General features: G+C 40.5%; 1 protein-coding gene across 1 annotated transcript in view; it reads left to right on the top strand.

Annotated features, from left to right (window-relative positions):
* LOC127573759 (dual specificity mitogen-activated protein kinase kinase 3) overlaps positions 1-20,989 on the top strand; it is a 56,752-nt gene extending 35,763 nt beyond the window's left edge. Inside the window, exons 4-10 of the mRNA XM_052022255.1 lie at positions 718-834; positions 5,561-5,612; positions 6,866-6,993; positions 12,676-12,753; positions 12,885-13,024; positions 14,658-14,703; positions 14,814-20,989. Of these exons, the coding sequence (XP_051878215.1) occupies positions 718-834; positions 5,561-5,612; positions 6,866-6,993; positions 12,676-12,753; positions 12,885-13,024; positions 14,658-14,703; positions 14,814-14,900 (648 nt within the window). The 3' untranslated portion in view covers positions 14,901-20,989. The remainder of the gene's footprint in view (positions 1-717; positions 835-5,560; positions 5,613-6,865; positions 6,994-12,675; positions 12,754-12,884; positions 13,025-14,657; positions 14,704-14,813) is intronic.
* Positions 20,990-25,944: the final 4,955 nt, after the last annotated feature.

The raw sequence follows: 25,944 nt of genomic DNA, 5'->3' as shown, positions 1-25,944 counted from the left end.
TAAAAAGGGGAGCTTTTGGCCCACTTTGCCCATGCAGACCTTTTGGCCATCTACTCTAATCCTATTAGCCCACATTAGGACTGTATCCTTCTATGCTTTGTCTATTTAAAGTCTAAATCCTCTTTAAACGTAATTGTATCTGATTTCGCTGCCACCTCTGGTGTTCCTGATATCAACCACTCTGTATTTCTTTTTTAAAAAAAAACTTACCCCTTCAATTTCCTTAAAACTCCTTCCTCTCACCTTAAACCTATGCCCATTTGTTTATGATACCCCTACTACAGGAAAAAGATTTTGACTGTCTACCCTATCTATGCTTCCCATAATCTTAAATGCTTCTATCGGTCACTCCTCACCCTCCTTTGCTCCAGGGAAACAAGCACAGCCTATCCAGTCCTTCCCCATAACTAAAGTCTTCCAATCTAGCTTGCTGTTCAGAACAGCAGCGTCCTGGTGAATCTCCTCCGCACCCTTTCCAGCATAACCACATCCTTCCTATAGTGTGGTGATCAGAACTGCTCACAATGCTGCAAGTTTGGTCTAACCAGTATTTTGTAAAATTGTAACTTAACATCCCAGCTCTTTTATTCAATGCCCCAACTGATGAATTGTCTTAGCCTATAAACCTTTTTGGAACTCAGTAAGGTTTATTCAATGCATCAGATATGGTTTGAAGGAATGTTAAAACCTGATGTTTGTTTTTGTTTTTAATTTTAGGGTGATGTGTGGATATGTATGGAACTACTGGACACATCGCTGGACAAATTTTACAAAAAAGTGATCGAGAAAGGAAAAACATTTCCTGAGGATATTTTGGGAAAAATAGCTGTGTCTGTAAGTTTAGTTCAATAATGTCTGAATTCACTGGGTAATTATTGTACTATTGTACCTTGATGGTTGTTTGGTGTGTCTGTATGAGGCTGTACATCAACCTGATCGCTACGTTGTTAATCCAGTGACTAACTCACAAATTTTATTTCTTAACAGTAGTTAAATATCTGTGCTTGTCTGTTCTTCACAAGAACATTTTGGGTAGAATGGTGATAAGTTACCAGATGCCAGGACTAACAATCCAGAAACTAGAGTTCAAATCCTACCATCACAGCAATTAATTTAATTTTGGATTAATAATCTAGAATTCATTAAAATTCTTAAAAAAAAACAAAGTGAAAAAGTCTACAGTAATAATAATGATCACAAACTGTAGGATTCTCATAAAAGGAATAGGTTCACTAATGAATTTAAGGGAGCAACCAACCAACCAACCTTACCTGGCCTACATGTGACTCCAGATGCACCAGTGTGATTGCTTCATGAATGCTCTCTGCTTAGCTTGATAGCAGGACCTGTTTAACAGGATTGCTACATGAAAACCTGTCAGATTCACAAGCTAGCTTTCCATTGGAGACAGTAGAGACTGCAAATGCTGGAATGTTGAGCAAAAAAAACAAACCGCTGGTGGAGCTCAGTGGGTCTCAACCTGAAATATTGACTATCCCTTTGCCTTCTGCTTGATTCACTGAGCTTCTCCAGCAGTTTGTTTCTTGCTAGCTTTCTGTTGGGCTGGAAAACAGCTGAAGAGCGGTGAAAGGTCAATCCAACATAAACCACCTAGATTTTGAAAACATCTGTATGCTTAATATCCAATAGACCAATGTTCAAGTCCCAACTGTAAGCAAGAGATGATTTTGATTGAATTCAAATTTGCATAGTGCCATTTGACTTTGTGTTCACTAGGTTATTGGTCCAGGCCTTTCACTACTAGTGCAGTTACATTACTGCTATGCTAACACATGGTTTGAAGCTGAATCTGTGAATTTCAGTAAGACATAATTTCACACTGGAGCTTGAGTTGTTGGAAAAGCCCTAAAATGGCTGGCCTGTTGTACAATTTTTTAATTAGTTGATGGGGAGCTCAGCAGTTACGCAACATGCAACAGTTTTGGCTTTGCTTGTTGTAAACACTTCCAATAAGTGCTCATTTACTAGGATCACTTCCAGTAAATCCTCATAAAAATTGTGAATACAAAATAAATTGAGAGTAGCAGGCAGATCCACAACAAAGACCAAACAATGCTGGAAATGCTCAGCAGGTCAGCAGCATCTGTAGAAAGAGAAACAGAGGTAACATTTCACACCTGAGATTCTTCAGATATGGGAAAGAAACAAAAAGTTGGTTTTCAGTAGCAGTGAAGGCGGGGAGGGAAGGGAGAACAGAGGGAATATCTCTAAGGTGAGACCAAATGAGGTAATGTAATGGTTAGAATCAGATTAGATTTCTTTTTGTGTGTGTGTGTGTGTGTGTGTGTGTGTGTGTGTGTGTGTGTGTGTGTGTGTGTGTGTGTGTGAGAGTATGTGTATGTTATATCTTGTTTATAACAACATTGTGGGACATGCCCAGCAGGATAGATCATTATTATTAGAAAGAGAAATATTGTGTCAAAATCACAGATGGATTACAGGCAGAAATGGCCAGTTCTGATGTGGACCATAAGTATGCATTACCCAAAGTTGGCAAGTAGAAGGCCACAATGTGGAAGTGTTGTTTCCCAAGCTTGCATTCGACCTTGTCGTAACTGTGCAGGAGGCCATAGACAAGTCAGAGGGGATGGGTAATTAAAGTGGCAGGCACCTGGAAGCACAGAATTATTCCAGCAGACTGAACTCGGGTGCTCTACAAAACTGTAGAGGAGCCACATTGTAAAGACTGAATGCAGTAAATTGGTAAATTTTTAACTTGGTTTATTATTGTCACATGTACCGAGGTACGGTGGAAAAACTTGTTTTACACACCATCCATACAGATCAATTCATTGCAACAGTGCATTGAGGTAGTACAAGGTAAAGTAATAACAGAATGCAGAATAAAGTGTTACAGTACAGAGTGCAGTGTAGGTAGACAATAACGTGCATGGTCACAGAGAAGTAGATAGTGAGGTCAAGCTTTCATCTTATCATACTAGGGAATCATTCAATAGTCTTATAATAGCGGGATAGAAGCTGTTCTTGAGCCTGGTGGTACATGCTTTCAGGCTTTGTATCTTCTGCCCAATGGGGGGGCGGGGGGTGTGTGTGGGGGGGGCGGGGGGGATGGTGGGAGAAGAGAGGATGTCTGGTGTGGATGGGATTTTGATTATGGTGGCTGCTTTACCGAGGCAATGAGAAGTGTAGACATGGAGGGGAGACTGGTTTCCACTAGATTGGAAGAAGTGCCAGTGTGTTGCTGCTTCACCTGGGAAAGATTGTTGGGAAGGGAAGAGGTGAAAGGGCATTTGTTACACCTCCTGTGGTTGCATGGGAAAGTGCCTTAAGATAAGGAGTGGTTGGTGGGAATAGAAGAACGGACCTGAGCATTGTGAAGGGAGGGAGCCCAATGAAATGCCAAGAAGGAAGGGGATTACCTAATGGAGATTGCAAAGGATGACCTGTTGAATATCGAGGCTATGGCGTGGAAGGTGAGAAACTGGAGAACTCTGGTTTTGTTCAGTCAGGGAGAAGAATTGAGGGCAGAGGTGTGGAAAATAGTGGACAGAGCCCTTGACTATATTTCACCTATGAGAGGAAGCCATGGTTCAGGAATAAGGAAGGCATTTCAGAGGCACTTTTGCAGAATGTCTCATTATTGGAGCAAATGCAACAAAAGTAGAGCAACTGGGAGAATGGAATGGAGTCCTTGCAGGAGGCAGGGTGAGAGGAAGTATAGTCGAAGGCTGTAGGAGGCTGAGTTGCTGACCTATATTCCCTGAGAGATCCACAGATGCTGCCTGACCTGAGTGTTTCCAGCATTTTCTGTTTCTCTTTCAGATTTCCAGCATCTGCAGTCTTTCTGATGATCATTTGCTGTCGAGAACAGTGCTTTCCAATTACTCAATTATTGACATGATGTTTAGGATGTATTTGGCTCTGCTAGGAGCTGATCTTGCTCTTCTCGATCGAGTGCTATTGTGGCAGTGGATATTTTAATTAATATTAAGGAATTTCACCCCTCCCACCTTGTTTTGTTATTGAATTCATATGTTTAAATATAGTTGGAGATGGTTTCCTCTGAATGCATTCATAAAAGAATGAATCTGTCAACTTGAGATTGCATGCGTCTCAAGTCAGGTTATTGGAACTTCCCACCACATAGCAGTGGTTTGTATTTGAGTCACGTACCATTTTGGAGTTGCAGTATAATGTCATGAAACTCGATGTAAAATGGGCCCAGCCAGTGTCTGTCTGTCTGAATTTTCAGGATGTAAATAGATTCTTGGTCACTTTCCTTCCTGTAAAATCCATTTTATTGCATGTTTTACTATGTTTGTCAAGCATTTTAAAACTAATAGGCTATTAAATCTCTCAACTATTTTATGAAAATAGTGAGTAGATCTAAATATCCTGGGGCTAATTTTTTTCTTTATGTAATGATGTTAAACGGGTTGCATAAAAATGTCAAGCTGTTTTAAGCATCTTGTAATGTTCCCTGTGGTAATAAAAATAGGGAGAGGTATAAAACAGGCTGTTGATTTGTTATCACCTCTTATTGTACAAAGTCAAAATAACTTTCCCACTCTGTTACTAGCCTATCTACTTTTACCCCATGTATTTTAGTGTGGTAAAATTCACACTAGTATCCCCCTTTGTCATATTTAAGAAGATAGTTGAAGGACATAAGTCCTCCTTTCCTTTTAATTAATGTGACACTTTATTGTATGGTCAAACGTAGGTTGAAACTCTCTAGTCTGGCACCTTTGGGACCTGACTGGTGCCAAACCACAGAAATTGCCTTTATCACCTTCTTCTGAGCAGGGGAATTGTTCTTTTTATGTATAAACACACCTCGGGTCAGGTAAGAGTTGCAAGAACTGTCTGTGACCCCAATCCTCCCTAAGTTGGAAATGCTGTCAGCTGAGATTGCAAATGTTGCACTGGTAGGTTAACCAGTAGCTACATATTTGTACTGATCTTATTTAATTTTAGATTGTAGTTGGGCCTTAGTTAGAATTAATTAGTATAAATCTGTACTATAGATTCAAAACATGCTGGACCACAGAATGCTGGACCAGAGTGTTTCAACCTGTACATCCATTATCACCAAACTCTCTAGACGTCTTCCTTGCTACCACAACAGAGCCAAAAGTTGCTGTGCATAACTCATTGTTAGCTCATTTATTGCTTACAAATGCAAGAATGCAATAATGTAGGTTACTTCAGGTTGTGACAAAAGTGCCATTACGTCACATGCTTGTGCAAGAAATGTCACATGGTTATAGTTATCATAATGACTGAGATGGTATCTACTTAAAATAGAAGGGTATATTTAAAGAATATGGAGAGACAAAAGCTCAACGACCAGATATTTGACATGAACCATAATATCCTGCAAATAGCAAGTAGGACTATCACGATCACAAAAGATTGGTCAGTATCTCAAATAGAAATCTATTATTAGTCATTGGCTAAGAATGCCTCAAAACATTTTTCTGTAATGTTACATGGGAAGGAAGGTGCACTTTTTTTTGGTGGTTTTGCAGTATTTTCAGAAAGTTAGTAAAAGTTTGTTTTTGTCCCTTCTTTACAGATTGTAAAAGCATTAGAACACTTGCATAGCAAACTTTCTGTGATTCACAGAGGTGAGTGCAGCCCATTTCAGACAAGAGTCAATGCATGTTAAGTTCATTTATTCAGTCATGGGATGTGGGTGTTGCTGGCAAGACCATCATCTCTTGCCCACCTCTTTTGAAGGTGCTGAGATGCCATTTTAAATCACTGCTGTCTTTGTGGTGAAGGTAATCCTAGAGGACTGTGTGAACAGAGTTGAGGATTTTTGACCCATTGATGCTGAAAGCATGCAGTATTTCCAAATGAGTGGATTGGACAGGTACTTGCAGACAACGGTGTTCCTTTGACTTGCTGCCCTTCTATGAGGTGAAGATGGGAGGTGCTGAAAAAGAAGTTAATTAAGAGAGAAAATAATCATTGCAGTAGGTGGCTACTCAGAGCTTTAGTAGCACCAATGAATTGCTTGCATAAAAATATTTCAAAAATTTAAATATATGAATATTTTGTTTATTCTATGTTTATTTCCTCTGATGCCTTACAACCACGAACCATATCCTGCCCTCTCAAGGACACCCTAGCCCTGGTAGCTGGAGTTATATTAAGATGCTCTGTGTTACCGAATGCATTTATTCCTATGGGAGAAAGGTTCAAACCTAAGCTTTGTATCCTCATGGCAGGAATTGGGCTAAAACTAGATTGAAATACTAACATGCTGTCCATTTTAAATTATAACTTTACCTGGTTTCCTGGCTTGGGAATAGAGATTTACTGGACTCTTTTAGTCATTAAAGCCAACGAAAGCTGTAATATCCTCATACCCTTGCCCTTTGTTTTTTCATTTCAGAATGGAATGTGTCTTTTATCTCAAAATCAGTATTTGCCTACCTATGGTTTTGAGAAATAAGATGTATTACTGTTGTATGCACACTACAGCAGTAATCTTTGCTTATAGCCTTAAGATTCTGATTCCATGGAAGATGGACTTAGTCTGGGTAGAAATCAGACTCTAGTTGAGTATCAAAGTAAATGTGCATAATTAACAAAAGTGCCATAAATGTTTCCATGTGATTTAAGCAAAATCCTCCGCAAAACAGATATTTTACTATGCTTTAATGTTACCAAGCACACTCTTAGTTGGCTCTCATGCCCTCTGTGGTTTGGAATGTGCCTGGTGTCTAGATAAATAACAGCAAGATCCAGTGGTCAGAAAATCCCATAGTGTTAAATAGATCTGTAGTTTTTCCACTTACATTGAGGTTTCAATTGGATCACTATTGAAATAATGGTTTATGTTGGCATATTTATTTCTTGCTGCCCTTTACAGATGTAAAACCTTCAAATGTTCTCATCAATAAAGAAGGGCACGTGAAAATGTGTGACTTTGGGATTAGTGGATATCTGGTGGACTCTGTGGCTAAGACGATGGATGCAGGCTGCAAACCGTACATGGCTGTGAGTAAAGACTTCGAACAATATCTCTTTTGTCCTCCAGTATTTTGTGAGCAAAGTCACTGTGTGTTTCTCGTATCAACTGTGGATCCACAGGTAGGATCCTAGTCTTTGTGGCTGTGGATTCAACTCCCACTCCAGAGATTTAAATGCATAAACTTGGGCTGTCTCTTCAGTGCAGTATTGAAGAGGTGTCCTTTGGATGAAATGTTAAACTGAGGTCCGTTCTGATTCTGAGATGGTTGAATAAAGACATAAGGAAACAATTGAGGGTATGGAGCATACCTTAAGTACATAGTAGGAGGAGTTCATGATAAGAGAGACTATGAAGGGTTTAGGAGAACTCAAAAAAGAATTAGGAAGGCGAAGAGAGAAATTTTTGAATTCTTGTTCAAGAATGGCATAGTGCTAGTGGGCGGGCAGATAGAAAATGTAATACCTATATTTAAAAAAGGGGATAGAACATATTCAGGGAATTATAGACCAGTTAGTTTAACATTGTGTAGTAGGAAAAATAAGGACATGCTATTAAGAGAGAAGTGACGAAAGTCTTAGAAACAAAAGGTATAATGTGAATAGTCGGCATTGATTTCAAAAGGGAAGATTGAATTTTTTTTGAGGAATTATGGAATGAGTAGACGGTGGTAATGCATTAGATATAATTTATAAAGATTTTCAAAAGACCTTTCGATAAGGCACCCCATAATAGACTAATCGATAAAGTCAGAAAATATGGAGTTGGGGAACATAGCAGAATCTTTCCTAGCTCGTTTCAAGACAGAAGCAGAGAGTGGGAGTAAAGGGTAACTATTTGTAGTGGGTGGTGTTGTTCCATAAGGATGGGTTCTGGCACTATGGGTAATTAGAATTTATGTGAACAACTTGGGTTCTGTAATCAAAAATACAGTTTCTAAATTTAGCAGATGATACCAAACTGGGATGGTCGTCATTGCTGAGGAGGATGCCATTAAATTCCAGGAAGGCATTGATACATATGTGAAATGGGCAAATGTTTGCTAAATGAAGTTCAACACAGACGAATGCAAGGTGCGAGGAGGAAGTAAAGAGAGGTCACTTTAAACTTAGAAGGTGCTTATCTAGTTGGGGTAGAAGAACAAATATAGATATACCAATATTAGAAGTTGTGCCTCAGTTTAGCAAGGGTATGAATAATGCCAACCAAGCACTGGTTTTCGTTTTGATAGATGGAATTGAAAAGTAGGGAGGTTATGAACCTTGGTTAGACCACACTTGGAGCACTGTATAGAATTTTGGTGGTCATATAAAAAGGATAGAGAGGCACTGGAGAGGGTGCAAGGATGAAACTAAAAATGAGAAAATGCACATCAAATGAGAGTGAGCAGATGGAATCTCTTTTCCCTTGTGGGTGGGGGGTTGCCAACCTTCATGCCCAACTACATTAATCCTATTTGCCCCCCCTAGGCACTTATATAGGCAGGGCATATCTAAATGCTTATTAAATGTAGTCATTGTATCTGATTCCACCACCTCCTCTGGTGGTGAGTTCCAGATATCAACCACTCTGTTTTTAAAAAGAAAGTTCCTCTTAGATCCCCTTAAAGCTCTTTCCTCTCATCTTAAATCTATGCCCTCTTATTTTTGTTACCCCTACCATATAGTTGAAGAAAGATGGAAGAAAATTCAAATGGAGCCTAAATGCTGACATAAATTGGACCAAATGGGTGGTTCTGTGTTGCATAGTCTATGTAATCTCATATAAAAGATTCCCTGGTGTTAGCAATCAGGCAAGGATTGAAGTTGGAGGGGAGTGGAGCTGATTTGGAGTGCAGTGCTGGGGTCTGAAGAAGAGCTGAGTAAATAACCACCTCTGCTGAGAGGGTTCACTTGTGCCATCCTGGGACCTATTTAGGCAAGTCCTCCAAGTCTCAATGAGGTAGGGCATCCTTTAAAGAGCAGTGTGAAAGCCTGCTTCTGCATGAGTGGTTCAGGAGAGGCGTGGGCTGTGTATGCAAGAATGAGTACTAAGTAGTGGTGTACATGTCTGTTGCCTCTGTGCAAGTCAGGAATCATTTGCATTAGCATGTCTGATGCACAGAGGACCCGGAACAAAAATAATGGAACTTGCATGGTCTTGATTTTCAATCACTTCGACTTTTCACTGAAATTGGATTGCATAGTACACAAAAGAATGGTGTTATGCAATCCAATTTCTAGGCAATTATCTAGTCATTCAAGCATCATTTTGTGGGAGCATGCTGTATCACAGCATTGACCAACTTCAAAAGTACTTCATTGCCAAAGTATTGGGGGACATCATGAAAAGTTCTATAGAAAAGTTCCTGGTGGCCACTCACTGCAATTCCACATCCCACTCCCATACTGACATGTCTATCCATGGCCTCCTGCACTGTCACATTGAGGCCAGACACGGGTTGGAGGAACAACACCTCATATTCCGCCTTGGGAGTTTCCAAACTGATGGCCTTAACCTCGATTTCTCAACTTCCAGTAAACCCACCCCCCCCCCCCAACTCCTTTGTCTTCCCTTATTCCTGTGGCTCCCTTCCACCACCTTGATGACCTGCCCATCTCCTCTCCTCCCCTCCTCCATCCTTTATTCCATGGTCCACTGCCCTCTCCTACCAGATTCCTCCTCCTTCAGCCCTTTGCCTCTTCTACCTATCACCTCTCAGCTTATTACATTTTCTCCCACTCCCTCACCCACCTACCTTCCCCCTCTCACCTGAACTCGCATATCCCCTGCCTGCGCGTGCTCATTCTCCTCCCCCCACCTTCTTGCTTCTGTCCTCTTCCTTTCCAGCCCTGATGAGGGGTCTCAGCCGGAAACGTCGACTGTTTATTTCCCTCCATGGATGCTGCCTGACTTGCTGAGTTCCTCCAGCACTTCTTGAGTATTGCTTAGAGATGCAAGTCTCTTTTTCCTTTATACTCTATTCATCAGTATTGGGAGTGTCATGCCTTGAATGGTGCTAATACTTAGGCATCAGTTGGGATGTAATGAAGCATTTTTTACACTGCCTTAGCTCCAATCTTGGTTTAAAAACAAATCACCTCATGCATTTTTCACTGTCCCCCATTTCTCTCCATCTCCCAGGAAGTAATATTTCCCATTTTGCAAACTGGCTACCCTTTGAAACAAATGCAAAGGATGAAAGGTAGTGTGTACCTTGCAGAGTCAGGCCACGTGATTCATTGTTGCAGGCTAATGGATCCAGAGGCTCCCACTGATTAACTTCCCTGCTTTGACTTCCTGCTTTGACAGCTGAAATGACTGGGGAAAAAGAGCATGAATTTGCACGTGCTTGCTGTCTGTGTAGTCGCAGTTATACTGTGTGAAAGTGGCAGACAACTTGCACACAATGTGCACCTACATATAGCAATGTGGTCAATTATCTTGATATTGAAAAGTTTCAGCAGGATGGGCAGCATCTGTAAAAAAAAGGAAACGTAACCTTTCTGGTTGATGACTCTGCCAGATTTTTCTGATAAGCCATTGACCTGAAATGTTACCTCTTATATTTCTGACCTGCTGACTATGCTCTGTTTCTATTTCAGGCTTCTAACAATTGTACTACAGTAAAACTGTCAATCCAGCCTGCTGGGGATTTTGGTGGTGCTGGTTTGGCAGATTTTCCAGACTATTGGATGTTGTTCCTATTCATAAACCAATACACATTTAATTCACATTTTTATAACGTGTTACACAGTATAATCACTTTTCCAGTGAATCCAGTAAGTTTATAAGGAGTGTAAGATGTGTCACCAGTGAGCCAGATGCTGAACCATCGTGGTTTTGAAGCAATTACATAGCAGATTATCAGAGTTTTGCAGTATTTCACTTCTGTGCTGCTAACTGAGCCTTGTTGAAATATGTTGTGTTTGCACAGGTTGACTAATATGTAGGAAAAGGTCACTAATTTAAAAATCAATAGCAGCTGGTTTGCTGCTGGAGAACAGCTTAACATCTGTCATGGGGGAATGATGGGAAGTTGTTGTTATAGACGTGGCAGAAAAAAATCATAGTAGAACTACTATGTTGATTACACAACATGGTTTTACGAAAGGGAAATGATTTTTGACCAGTTTATTGGAGTTCTTCGAAGAAGTAAAATGTGTTTTGGATAAAGGGGAACCAGAGGCTGTGCTGAAAACAAAAGGTCATGGTGAGGGAGGGAACATGTTGATGTGGGTAGAAGATTAGCTGGCAAACAAGAAATAAAGAGTAGGTGTAAATGTTTTTTTTTCGTTGGTAAGATCTAATGAGTGGTGTCCCACAGGGATTGGTGCTAGACCTCGACTTTTTTACAAGTTACAACTTGGATGAAGCAGTGAATGTATAATTGCAAATGTACTGAGGGCACAAAAATGGGTACAAAAGCAAGTTGCAAAGAGGACACGAGACTACAAAGGAATGTGGATAGGTTAGTGAGTGGGCGAAGATCTGGCAAATGGAGCAGGATGTGGGAAAATGTGTAATTGTCCAGTTGGCAGGAAAAATAAAAATGAAGCATATTTAAATTGTGGAAGATAACAGCAGTGAGATGCAAAAGGATCTGATGTTCAAATGCATGGTTTATAAAGGATGGTCTCCAGACACATCAAGTAATAAGGAAAGGTAACAATGTAATTGTTTATTTCTCAGGGAATTGAATACAAAGTGCAGATGTTAAGCTTCAGCTATATAGGGTGTTTGTAAGACCACATCTGGAGTACTGCCTACTGTGTTGGTCTCCATACTTGGGGAAGATTAGAAACAGTTCAGAGAGACTGATATCCGCAATGAGTGTGTTGTCTTATGAGGAAAGAGTGGACAGTCTAAGTTTATGTTTGCTGGAGCATTGGAGAGGGAGAGGCAATTTGAATGAAATATTTAAGATCAGGAGAAGTCTCAACAGGGTGATGTGGAGAAAATGCTTCCTCTTGTGGGAGAATCTAGAATTGAGGTTCACTGCTTAAAAATGTGTCAGCCATTTAAGATGGATGCCACAGCATTTTATTTTCTCACAGAAGATCATGAGTCTTTGGAATTCTCTTCCTTTAAAGGCAGGCAAAGAAAAGACTTTGAATATTTTTAGGAAGAGGTAGATGGATCCTCTGTAAGAAGGGGGTGGAGGGTTACCTTGGTTAGATGGGAATACAGAGTTGAGATTACAGTCAAATCATCCATGGTCTTATTAAATGGCAGAACAGACTCAAGGGACCGAGTGGCCTACTCCTGCTCCTAATTCATATGTTTATAAATGAGCTGGGTTTGTTACCACATCATTTCCGTGAATCAGAGGGTCAAAAGTAAAATGAAGACTTGATACTGTTGGAGGTAATCAGTACAATGGATGGTGCATCTTCAGTCAGAGCTTAGTTCCAATTGTTTTGCAACACGATTCATGCTTCTACTTCTTGAACAGTGGATTTATTTGCATGATTTATTCCTGGCGTTAATCTGGTTGTCTGTAAAATAAAAATGAAAAATGCTGGAAACAGTCAAAAGGTCAGGAAGTGTCTGTGGAAAGAGAAACAAAGTTCTGATGAAGTGTCTTGACCCTGAAGCATTAACTCAGTTTCTCTTTCCACAAATGCTGTCTGGCTTGCTGAGTATTTTCAGCATTTTCTGTTTAATTCCGAATTCTAACTTCTGCAGTATTTTTTTCATTTTAATTCTGTGTCTTTGTTTTTAATTCACAGCCCGAGAGGATTAACCCAGATCTGAATCAAAAAGGATATAATGTGAAGTCTGATGTCTGGAGTTTAGGAATCACAATGGTATGTAAATAAATCAAATAGTTTATTCTTGATGAAGCAATTTTCAAGAATTGTTCTTAAAGATGTCTTCTACAAGATTTTAAGAAGTTGAATTTTCACTGTGAAGACAATAGTTTTTAATATTGTTGCAGATTGAATTAGCAATCCTACGGTTTCCCTATGAATCCTGGGGTACACCATTCCAGCAGCTGAAGCAGGTTGTGGAAGAACCTTCTCCCCAGCTACCCGCAGATCACTTCTCCAAGGAGTTTGTAGATTTCACAGCGCAGTGGTAAGCCTTTGAAGTGGTTTGCCTTTTAAACAAACCAAATTTGTGTTGGAATCCAATTCTAGGTGTTCAAAGTAGGGTAACCAAACAAATCTTTTAAATCAGTATGATCAGTTGCACTTCAACGTTGACAGATTCATTCAGTTTGGTAAACGCATAGTTTGATATAGAAATTAATCAAGGAGGGAAGAAACAGGTGTACCATTACATTAACAAACTGATTATTGATGTTGTTACAATGACCATGTAACATGGCAGACTTTTAGCACCTACATTTCAAACTATTCATAAAAGTGAACTTATTGCTTGGTCTGCGTTCTGGAGTATGTTAATCTTTACTCTGATATCTGTGTATGTGCTGATATCCTAGGACAAATGGACATTTCCATTTTCTCACTACAGCTCTTGCTTCTAACCTTGCTACCTACCAATAGCTCCTCATCACATGTATGAGAAACAGCAGAATAACTTTGCATAAGAAATTATATTAAATTAATTTACCATTACACTATGCCTTCACAAGCTACTTCACAAAAGGATCAGATAAAATTTGGTATGAGGTAGATTAAGTTGGAAATTGGAATTGGTTTTTTATTGTCACATACCGAGATACACTGGAAAGCTTCTGTTTGCGTGCCATCCAGATAGATTATTCCAGTACATTGTGGTAGTAAAAGGGAAAATGGAATGCAGGAAATATACTGTTGCAGTTACAGAGAAAGTGCAGGTAGACAAAGTGCAAGGGCCATGACAAGGTAGAGTGGGAGATCATGAGTTCATCTTTTAGTATACAGGAGATCCATTCAAGAGTCTGGTAACTGTGGGTTAGGAGCTGTCCTTGTGTGGTACATGCTCTCAAGCTTTTGTATCTTCTGCCCAACGGGAGGGGAGGCTGGTTTATGTTACTGGGCTGCGTTCACAACTCTGCAATTTCTTGCAGTCTTGGACAGAGCAGTTCCATACCAAGCTGTGATGCAACTGAATAAGATGCTTTCAATGGTACATCTGTAAAAAAAAAATTGATGAGGGTCGTTAGGAACATGCCAAATTTTGTTAGTCTTCTGAGGAAGTAGAGGCATTGGTGTACTTTCTTGGCCGTAGCGTCCCCATGGGTGGACTAGGACAAATTGTTGATAATATTTACATCTAGGAACTTGAAGCTCTCAACCATCTCCATCTTGGCATCAGTGATACAGATGGGCATGTACTCCACCCTGCTTCCTAACATCAGTGACCAGCTCTTTTGTTTTGCTGACACTGAGGGAAAGGTTGTTCACTTGACACCATGTCTCTAGGCTCTCTATCTCCTTCCTGTACTCAGTTTTGTTGTCATTTGAGATCTGGCCCACTGCAGTGGTGTCATCTGTTAACTTCTAAATGGAGCTGGAGGTTTATGGCTGAAATTCCTGAACGTAAGGTCTGGGCAGAGGAAGGCATAGGCACTGATGATATAGTGGTTAAAATTGGGAGTGCTCTGGAGAATTGGAGGTGTGCAGATATCAGTGGGCCTTGGGCTGTGGAGGAAGTTGCAGAGATGGGGAGGGAACATAGCAGAAACTGCAGAGATTTTGTATGAGTGTTCTCTACAGCATGTTACGATAGCTGCTTCTGATTTTCTTCCTCTTCCACTTTTCAGTTTAAAGAAGAACCCCAAAGATCGTATGAGCTATATAGACCTTATGGTGAGAAGCCCTTCTCTTCACTTTTGCCATTTACATGTAACTCTATGGGTTGCTTTTGCCTGGTACATAGTTAATGTATTTTTTTTGTTCCTTTCCCTGACCCAAAACAGGAACACCCGTTCTTCAAAACACATGATGCTAATGAAACAGATGTGGCTTCCTTTGTAAAGGAGGTTTTAGGAGATGATCCCATCTGAAGTCTGAGTGAATAGTAAATGCAATGTTGATTCCTTTTTTGTTCCTGCATCATCCAATGGGATTTCCATTTAAGAGTGAACCTAGTTACCTAAGGCGAGGCAGTTGAGTTTATGGCTGTTTGTGCAGGTTGGTCTGTGCTTGACGGAAATCTGTCTGCTATATCTAGGAGATTCTGAGAGGTTTATGCTTGCACCCTAGTGATCATTACCAAAGCTGCTACTCCCTGTAAGATCCAAAATCAATGTGTGCAGATTAAAAGCAAATCCAAGCCCAGTCCCTCTGGGTGTGTGGGAGCAGAAGAGTCCGGTGTAAGTCAGGCCTGGAGATAGCAGAGTCTGGAACAGTAGCAAAAGACTATGCTCTTTGCTTTTTTAAATTCAATTCAAGCCCAAGCAGCCATAAACTCTTGATTCTACTCCTGGCCAGATTAATGTTGGCCATTGTATATATTTAAGTGAGAGTCCTGCTTCTAAAAAGCAGAACAAGGAAAATAGACCTTTGACAATCATACATTCACTTGATGGTATTTATCTTTTGTTTGTTGCATGGGTTTTCATTCTGTGTGTCACTGGGGTTTAAACATGTAGCACTTCAGAAACCAGCAAGGATCTCAATGAAGACCAATTACTGTGAAAACTAGCAGAATTAAGGCAACCATCTGTGAAAAGATGCCCAATTTAATGGAAGTCCTAACTAGTAAGTGAGGAAAGATCTTCCCAGACATTTGTTGCATGGTTGTCAGCCTCTAATGTCTCCAAAAAAAATTATACTTGGATGTTTGTATCCATACCACGGAATTAATTGGGATAACAGTCAGGATATCTAAAAAAACATATTTATTTCTGATACGGCAGAAAGGTTTCCACAAAATAATTTGGAGCAGCAAGCAGTGTTGGGCTACAAGACCGAATGATGAGTGCTTGTTCCTGCTGCCCAATACAGGAGTTCACACATATTTCTGAATATGGGGAAAGGAAGCTGCTGTGCAGGGGCTAAAGTGTTTCTGCATTACGGGTAATAGAAGGACGTGTTTGACTTTGTACATTCCAACACACTGTAGATCTCAATATCAGTACAGACTTGGCATGCTGTTTGCCAAAATATTGGGTGTTGGAGAGTGGTGGGTGTATGGAAACACAGCTTTAGGAGCAGGTGCAACAACAAATGAACAGAGGAAACTAAATGAAGCTTGAATAATTTGCATAAATATAACCTACAATATTTACTTAAAAAAATAGAAAAATGGGAACAAACTGGATTTTGTCCACCTTTTTAGGATTCAAATTTTATGATATCCCAATTTTCTAAAAAGCAATTCAGAGGTGATTAGGATAAAACCATTACTTCATTGTTATTGCACCGTTTTATTGTGCAAAACTGAGTTGCATCTGCTCGTTTTATATGCTTCATGTATTTGGTAGTGGTACAGAGCTTAGATAGTCCTTTGCACTTTCAGACTTATGCTGAGAAGCCTCTGACTGGATGTATTCTGCAAGGGGCTGAGATTGCTCTGCTGCTTTTGAAAAAGAGCACTGTCTTTACAAAAGAGTACTACACACAACCTGAAAATATTTGCAACACCCGCCTCAACTGCAGAAGAAAAATTCCATATTTATGAATCCCATTTGTATAGGGCTGTAAAGATATCCAAGCAGATGTCCATACATGAACCTTTTATTCCGAGAAAATTCTAGCATAGTTACACAATCTACATTGGATTATACCTGACAATCTCATCTCATTAATATATACAATAGTAGACTTGCGTTATTTCGTAATACAGCATGGTCTCCCTTGGTTCCTCAGTTAATTAGTGCTGAACTGGAACAGGTGGGTTGAAGGATCCCAGGTTCGTTATCTAGAATGTGCAGTTAGCTAATCTTGGCCAAGGATGGTGGAAAGATTGCTATTTATGATTCCTTGTAAGTATCAAGTTCATAAACATTTTCATTAATTACTTACTGATAAGTTACAGAATGAGCTTTAAGGTAGCTCAATGTGTTTATCTTTATGGTAGTTGAAGAACCAAGACTACCTGTCCAATAGCCTTTTAATGCTGAGTTAATGGCAGTAGAGGGACTGTAATCTTCTATGACATCTCTGCATTTAGAGTTTGGACATCAGCCAGGGTTCATCCAACAACTTTCCTGTGAAGTTTAGTGGCAGGATGACTGCAGTCAAGTAACCTGCCAACAGTAGGGTTTACACAAGAGCAATAACCAATTGTATTAGCTATACCTCAAGCCTGTTGGATCCCCATAAGAAACAGGAAGTGGTTCTGAAAATGGATTCTATCCAAATTTGGGTGTAATCCCAAAGCACCCATACATGGACAACGAGGCACACATTTAGGCTGTGGATACTTGGTTATCATTGGTGAGCTGTGGTCAGTTATAACTATTGGGGGAATGAGGTTGCTGGTGGGAAGGAAGATCTGGTTCTGATGCCAGTTTTAATGAGTTTAGTTTAAGTGTTGGGGTGTGGTGAAATGCAGTTGGATTAGGGTGTAACAAGGGGTCTGGGGAGCCTGCAGATTTATGCAGGAGGAATATTCCTTGAAACCTGGTCATCTCCCAAGCACCTGAAGAAATAGACCATAGTATACAAGGCACATTCTGCACAACTTCGTTTAGTAAAGGACAGCTTGAAGCACTAGTTGAGGGCCTGACTTGCAAATGCAAAGGAACTACTGTCTTCGGGCAAGCTCCCTGGACTTGGATTTAAGAGTCATAACCAATGTGGTAGCTGGCACAGAACACGTGCAAATGCTGCCTACTAATTTGAGACCTCAGCCATTTTACAATTTTAAAACAGACATAGCACAATCCAATTCTTAGACCCCTATATTTAGGGCATTGCGAAATAAAAGCAATTATTGCAATCTTTTTAAATAAAGTTTAATTCCCAGTGATGTTATTTTGTACTTAAAATTTTGCCAAAGAAAAATATTTTTAAAATTCTGCATGGGTATGGAGTATACATTTTATGAATAGTTGTATCCAGATTCTAATGTGAATGTTGCTCAGCTGTTTATTATAGGCTTGTGTCACACTGAAATGTACAGACTGGGCAACCTGCTCATTGTAACTGTCATCAATTAACTTCATCAAGCTTTAGTTTCCATTGGTTTTAAAGATGATCAATTCTGGGAATTGTGTGGAACATTAATAATATAGCTTTACATTTCAAAACATACTTGAAGCTTCATCATTATATTTTGTACACTATAAACTATTAAGGTATTTAATATGGCAATATTCAGCTGTATATAGTTTATAGATACTGAAAGAATTTACCTTTTATGAAATTGTAGAGGAATAATTTTAAATGATTTCTACTCCGAAATGGAGTAAATGTACTTGCAAAAGAACTTTGAGAATTTTTAAAGAATTCTGTATTTTTGGGTCCCTTAGCCTAATATAGGGAAAGTACAGTTTGCTAGATTTGCAACAGTTCTGCATTAATGTAATATTTCAGCAACCTGCCAACTTCAAATATTTTCTATTAGGTGGGCATATTTATTCCTCTTTCTCTCAAATTGATCCAAATATTCAGAATTAGTATTCTCATTTGAGGTGAAGTGGGAAGCTGAGACTTTTATCTGGAGGTCAAATTACCACCAAACCAAGAAATCTTGAAGCCAAAGATGATATAAGAATGACCACTAATAACCTGTGCTCACTTGATGTAAACAGAGATGTAAATGTGCTTTATGAATAACAATAAAACACTATTTACATGGAACTCGATATGCAGAATCTTTTGAAGATGTTTTGGGAATTACAATCATGCATTAGTTGGATATTGTTAAATATTCTTATTGCTGGTTGTTTCTGAAATGCCAATAACTGTGCAAGAAAATAAAGGAGTTCGCTTTATCAGAGAATCTGAGTCAGGTTCTTCAACTGGCATAAAACCAATGGAAAGGTTGGTGGCTTTGAAATCAAATGTCAACAGTTTTTTGGAGACCTGGTGTCTTCAAACCTCTGTCTACATTGGATTTGGATTTTCAAGCTGAGTCCTTCACCCATTACTTTTTTATTTTGAAAGACACTTTAAACTTTTAGGACCTAGGAGGATGGATGGGCTGTCGATTTCTGGTTTTCTGGTTATAAGGTGTAGAAGATTGCGATCTCACATTATATTGATCCTAACAGAGCTGACAATGGGAATTGTTCTCTCTGGTATCAAAGCATCAGTGGGTTCTGATCTTCTACTCCCAAACCCTCAGGATGATGGTGTTGAGCAAGGTCCAGCTAAGTGATTATGAAATCCAGCAGCTGGGATGCAAAAAGTGTCATTATATGGGACTGAGCAACCAACAATAGCTGAGCCAAGAATTTCTACTAGCTGCCTTTGCAGAAATATATCCATTGACTGCACAAGATGTATTCTGGTTTCCTAAAGGGATCTTCCCCATCCCTTTTCCTAGTTTTATTGCCCCCACCAGTGCAGCCAATAATCCTTCAATGTTTTTCTTCCTTTTGCTGAAAGTGAAGTCTAAAATTCCATGAAAAATAAAAAGTCAGAAGTAATCAGCAAGGATTTCCCTCAGTGGTAGCACATCCATAGAGCCATAGTTGTACACCACAGGAACAGGTCCTTCAGCCCACCATGTCCATGCTGCCCTCTATATCTATCTATACCAATTCCATTTACCAACATTAGGTCCATAGCCTTCTATGCCTTGGTAATTTGAGTACTTGTTTAAATGTTTCTTAAATTTTGTGAAAGTATCTGTCTGAACCACCTCCAGGTAGTACATTCTAGACTCCAACCACCACCTATGTTTTTTTAAGAAAAATCCTCAACTGCCCCCCCCCCCCCCCCCAATCCCCTCTGAACCTCTTACCTCTCACCTTAAACCTCTGCCTTTTTGTCTTAGATACCTGCACTGTTCTTTCTGATACTATCTCAGTTTTAAGCCTTGGTCTACATAAGCAGACAGCAATGAAGGTGGCCTCCTTTTATTTGACCACCTGAAGAGCCAAAACATACAAGCCATGAATCAAAAGCTAGGAAGTGGGAACAGTGTAAATAAGCTATTTCTGGCCAGTAAGGGACAATGACCTCTTTTGCTGTGAATTTCTGATCCTTGTTCTTAAACTAAAAAGAAGAAAACATTATGGAGGATTATACTATGTTCAGTAGGGATAGTAGAGCCAGAAATATCACTCTAAACCAGCACCTATTCGTTCACTAAATATACCTTCAAAGGCAAGATGATCACTGTCATACCTCCCCGCAACACTCCTTGTGTGTGGAGCTTGTGTAATGCACTCTGGAGTGCAATCAATAGTAGCATCCCATTGGGGATTGATAAGTTCCTTGACCTTTGCACAAGTGATATTGCTGAAGAATAACATTTTGCTTTGCATTGAAATATAATCCAAGTGCAGGCGATCTTTGGTTGAAACACAAGATAATCTGTCATAGTCACTCACTTTCGGCTGTGCACCTACTGTGTAAAGCCATGGTCAACCTATTTCCAGGAAAAGGTTTTGTTTAGTTCATTAACCAAGAGCAATGGGGGAATTAGAACCACAGGTCAGATCTGCCACATTGTTATGTCCCCTAACCAGGGACTGGTACATGCAACTATGGCAAGACCCTCAAGATGCTGGCTCAACTCTTCCCTTTCTTGGTGCATTGATGCAGGCATTATGTAATGGCAAACGTATGCAGACTCTCCCATCTAATGGAAAAAGTTCACAGGCTTAGTTGTTTGTATCCCTGTTTTATTCTTGCGGGAACCTAGAGATGTGACAGCATAGCTGGTTGTGCTGCATCAAGAACATATTTGGACGCGCACTGCTCTATCCATTCCATGTGGTGTAGAGTGCCATTGGTCTTATGCTGAAAGAAAGAGGCCCACTAACCTAATCTGGGATGTTGCTTTTGCTTTCTTCTTTATGTTTTAATTCAATATTGCATTGTTTTGACACTGTATATTTTGTATTTTGCTGTTTAGCTGCTTGCTAAATGTGTGTGTGTTGATAATGTGACTGGGGTACATGTCCAAGGTTAAATGGCATGCCAGTTCAGTGGCTTTTATACAAATCTGTTATCTTTCCCTCCACATATATACAAAAATAAAAAGATTTTTTTTGTAATATAGTGAGTGAGTGATTTTTAAAAATTATTATTTGGAGATGTGCTTTTCATCCACCCTAAGGTTGATCTCTGCTGAGTTGATAATGGGATATCCAGAGTACCTTTTGTAAGTGGTGCAGATTTATACAGGAGCAGAAAGGATGAGAGCCACATCATGCTGCTGCGGGGAAATGACTCAACACAAACATAGCTTTGCACAATATTACCAGGTAACAATGGGGGGGGGGGGGGGGTGGAGACTGCAGAATTCATAATGAGAGTCATGGGATTAGCATTGATGGGCATCATGCTCGGCATGGAAAGGGCCTACTTCTGTGCTGTACAAATCTATTTAACATAGCAATGGGGAGGGGTCGATTACTGAATTGCCCAGACAGGTGTGTGAGAATTTTTTTGAGTAATAAACTTGTAGAGAAGGAGTGCTCCTGCTCAGCTCTTGAACCTTAAAGGGAAGTCTTCAGCCACTCCTCACCATATCCATCAGTAGGCTTTGCCTTGTTCATCCTTCCTCAAGAACCCATTGCCTACCAGGAGCACCCCTAAAACTCCCTGGCACTGTCCTACAGCTGCCCTACCCTCAGCCAAGCTCTCACTCTGGCTGACTTGGCCAAGAGATCCTGGAACTCTTCATCCAACTGCAGTGTGGGAATACTTGCACCAGAAGGGCTGCAGTGGTTCGAGGCAGCACACCACCACTTTATTAAGGACAATTACTGATGAGCAATTAATGCCAGCCTTGCCAGTAGCACTCATATTCCAAAGAATGAATGAGAAACTTCAACCTGTTGTGATCTATAATGCCGTATCTTTGGTCTAGTGTCTCCTCCAGTACCTCACCATTAATAGTGAGGATCTTATTGCTGGAGTGGTTTTATTCATCCACGGGAAATGTGTATTGCTGGGAAAGTCTAATCGTGGGGGAGTTGTGTTCTTGGACGTTGCAGTGCATATGGTGAAGACCATCTGCATTGATAGTGTTTTTTTAAATATGTCCAAATATCCTTAATGAAACATTTCAGAAGACATTTAAGAATCACCACAGTACTGAGAATTTGGAATCCACTGTGGTTCATACTGGGTAATGACAGCAGATTTCCTTCCCCAAACTTCACTGGCAAGCTATATGTTTCACAAAAGGTGAGTGGTTTCATGCTCACTATTACTGGTAATATTTTTTCTGAAAAAAAATACAGATTAAGTTACTAACTGTATTTAGTTATTGCAACGAGGTGGTTATCATGCCTGCAGAATTTTTGGTTACTAATTCAGAAACATAAGCAGCATGCTGTCATTTCTATCTGTTAGAGTTGGCTCCCCAAATGAAATGAACTAGCATTGACAAAAAGGGGAAAAATACTTGAGGCTAATTTAAGGGTAGTCAATCATTATTAGGGACTAATGAGTCATAGTTGGTGTGTATACAGTATAATAACCACTAATTTCCTTCAAACAAGCAAGAACCAGCCTTCAAATGACATCCATATGTAACTTATAAGTAGGAATTGGTTTTAGAATTGCCAGGACAGTTCTACAAACAAACACCTCTATCTGTGAATGGGGCAGGCTACCAGCTCACTGTAGGAGGCCACTTAAGAGATGATCTTTGGAACCTGAAAAGAATACCCAATCTCTCAAAGGAAATCTGAATAGATATGACTGTTAAATATTGGGGCAATTCAAATGTGACTCAACCATGAGACATTCCCGTATGCTTTGGTCAACAGGGCAATGTTAATTGGACTACATGAAACCACAGCCAGGACCACGTGGAAGTGTGACATCCATCAATACTGACAAACAATAGACAAAGGTTAAGGTAGATATCTTGAACTAAGCTACTTTGTACCATTGTAACAGACAGGTGGGCACTACAAATAAAGGGGGCCCCAGTATTTCCAATCAGAATCAGATTTATGATCACTCACATGGCGTGAAATTTGTCATTTTGCAGCAGCAGTACAGAGCAAAGACGTAACGGATTGAGATCAATAAAGGCACGGACCCAGTGGGCTGAAGGGCCTATTTCACTTGTGTGAGCCCTGTTCTACCCCTGCTGCTCAGTACAAATCTTTACTATGATTCTTGCGATCTTCCTTAAAATATCTCCCTCCTTTTGATCATCAATTGCAGTTCTTATTAACTGCAATTGTACCAGTTGTGTACAACCCCCAAGTAATTTAAATCTTCCATAAATCTTTCGATTCCACTGATTCTTGATTGAATAAAGCTAGCACTGAGATCCAGAAGAGTCAAAATAACAAAGAATTTTCAAACACTTCTACCACAGTAGAATAATACTGGGAATGATGTCATGCTTTTCTGCCTGACTATAACTGTTGAAATGCCCGTATACTCTCTCACTCATTTTAAGATAGGCCATTCAGTCCACTAAATCCATGCCAGCTTCCAGTGCAACAATCCCATTTTCTCCACTCTTTATTTTCCTTTATCACTGTAAGTTGCTCTCTGTCTCGCAGATGCCTACCAACTCCCCTTTAACTCTTTTCATACCAACCTACACCAAGGGGTAATTTGCAGTAACTTACCAGCACATTTTTGGGATGTGGGATGAAACTTGCAGGTATAGGCAGCTGGGATCAAGCAAATCCCTTGAGGGAGTACAAGATATATAGGAGTGCACTTAAGAGGGAAATTGAGGGCAAAAAGAGGACATGAGATTGCTCTGGCAGATAAGGTGAGGGAGAATCCCAAGAGATTCAAGTATATGAAGAGCAAGAGGGCAACTAGGGAGAGAATAGGTCTCCTTAAGGATCAATGTGTAGAGCTACAAGAGATGGGTGAGATCTTAAATGAATATTTTTCATCTGTATTTACTGTGGAGAAGGTCATGCAAACTAAGGAATTAAGGGATATGAATAGTGATGACTTGGAACATATCCACATTACAAAAGAGGAGTTGCTGGTGATTTTAAAGCATTTTTAAATCCCAAGGGCCAGACTAAGTTATCCTAGGACATTGTGGGAACCATAGAACCATACAGCGCAAAACAGGCCCTTTGGCCCACCATGTTGTGCCGTCCATCAAACCACCCTCACACTACCTAACCCTTTCCTCCCGCATATCCCTCTATCTCACATTCCTCCATATGCCTATCCAACAAGCTCTTGAACCTGTCCAATGTATCTGCCTTCACCACCACCCCAGGCAGTGCATTCCATGCACCAACCACTCTCTGGGTGAAAAATCTCCCCCTGACATCTCCCCTGAACCTCCCACCCATAACCTTAAAGCCATGACCTCTCGTCTTGAGCATCGGTGCCCTGGGAAAGAGGCGCTGACTGTCTACTCTATCTATTCCTCTCAATATTTTATATACCTCTATCATGTCTCCCCTCATCCTCCTCCTTTCCAGTGAATAAAGCCCTAGCACCTTAAGCCTCTCCTCATATTCAATACTCTCTAATCCAGGCAGCATCCTGGTAAATCTCCTCTGCACCCTCTCCAACGCCTCCACATCCTTCCTATAATGAGGCGACCAGAACTGAACACAGTACTCCAAGTGTGGCCTAACTAGAGTTTTGTAAAGCTGCATCATCACTTCGTGGCTCTTAAACTCAATCCAGCGACTTATGAAAGCCAACATCCCATTGGCCTTCTTAACTGCTCTTTCCACCTGTGAAGCAACTTTCAATGAACTGTGAATATGAACCCCCAGATCCCTCTGCTCCTCCACACTGCCAAGTACCATGTACTCTGCCCTGGAGTTTGTCCTTCCAAAGTGTACCACCTCACATTTCTCCGGATTGAACTCCATCTGCCACTTGTCAGCCCAGCTCTGCATCCTATCAATATCCCTCTGTAAGCTCCAACAGCCCTCCACACAATCCACAACACCGCCGATCTTAGTGTCGTCCACAAACTTACTAATCCAGCCTTCCACCGCCTCATCTAAGTCATCTATAAATATCACAAAAAGTAGAGGTCCCAGAACCAATCCCTGCGGGACACCACTAGTCACTGCCTCCAATCCGAGGGCACTCCTTCCACCACAACCCTCTGCTTTCTACATGCAAGCCAATTCCTAATCCACACAGCCAAGCTTCCCTGGATCCCTTGGCCTCTGACCTTCTGAAGAAGCCTACCATGAGGAACCTTATCAAACGCGTTACTAAAATCCATGTAGACCACATCCACCGCACTACCCTCATCAATCTTCCTAGTCACCTCCTCAAAGAACTCTATCAGGCTTGTGAGGCAAGATCTTAGAGAAGAAATTAGAGAAGAAATTGCAGGGGCCCTGAAAGATATTTGTATCTTCCTCATCCATGGGTGCAGTCTTGGAAGATGAGTGGGTGGCTAATGTGCCTTTATTGAAGAAGGGCTGCGAGGACAAACCAGGCAACTACAGGCCAGTGAGCTTAATGTCAATGGTGGGAAAGTTAATGGAGGGGATTCTGAGAGACAGGATCTGCCAGTATTTAGAAAGGCAAGGACTGATTAGGGATAGTCAGCATGACTTTGTGTGTGGAAAATAGTGTTTCATGAATTTGATTGAGTTTCCTTTTGAAGAGGTGACCAAGAGGAATGACAACGGCAGGACGATAAGTGTGGTCTATATGGACTTCAGCAAGGCTTTTGACAGTTTTCACATGGTAGGGTGGTCTTGAAGGTTAGACCACATGGAATCCAGGATGAGCTAGCCAAGTGGATACAAAATTGGCTTGGTGGAAGGAGTCAGAGGGTGGTAGTGGAGGGTTTTTAAGATTGGAGGCCTGTGAACAATGATGCGCTGCAGGAATCAATTCTGCGTCCGCTGTTGTCTGTAATATATATTAATGATTTGGATGACAATGTTGTTAACGTGGTTAGTAAGTTTGTGCGATGACACCAAAATTGGTGGTGTAGTGAGCAGTGAAGAGGGTTAGATAAGGTAGATAGTCAGAGTGCAGTCTTTTTCCCAAGACGGA

This window comes from Pristis pectinata, chromosome 8 (assembly GCF_009764475.1).
Source record: "Pristis pectinata isolate sPriPec2 chromosome 8, sPriPec2.1.pri, whole genome shotgun sequence".
NCBI lineage: Eukaryota > Metazoa > Chordata > Chondrichthyes > Rhinopristiformes > Pristidae > Pristis > Pristis pectinata.
Note: the sequence above shows the minus strand (reverse complement) of the source record. Positions and strands in the feature narration are given on the sequence as shown.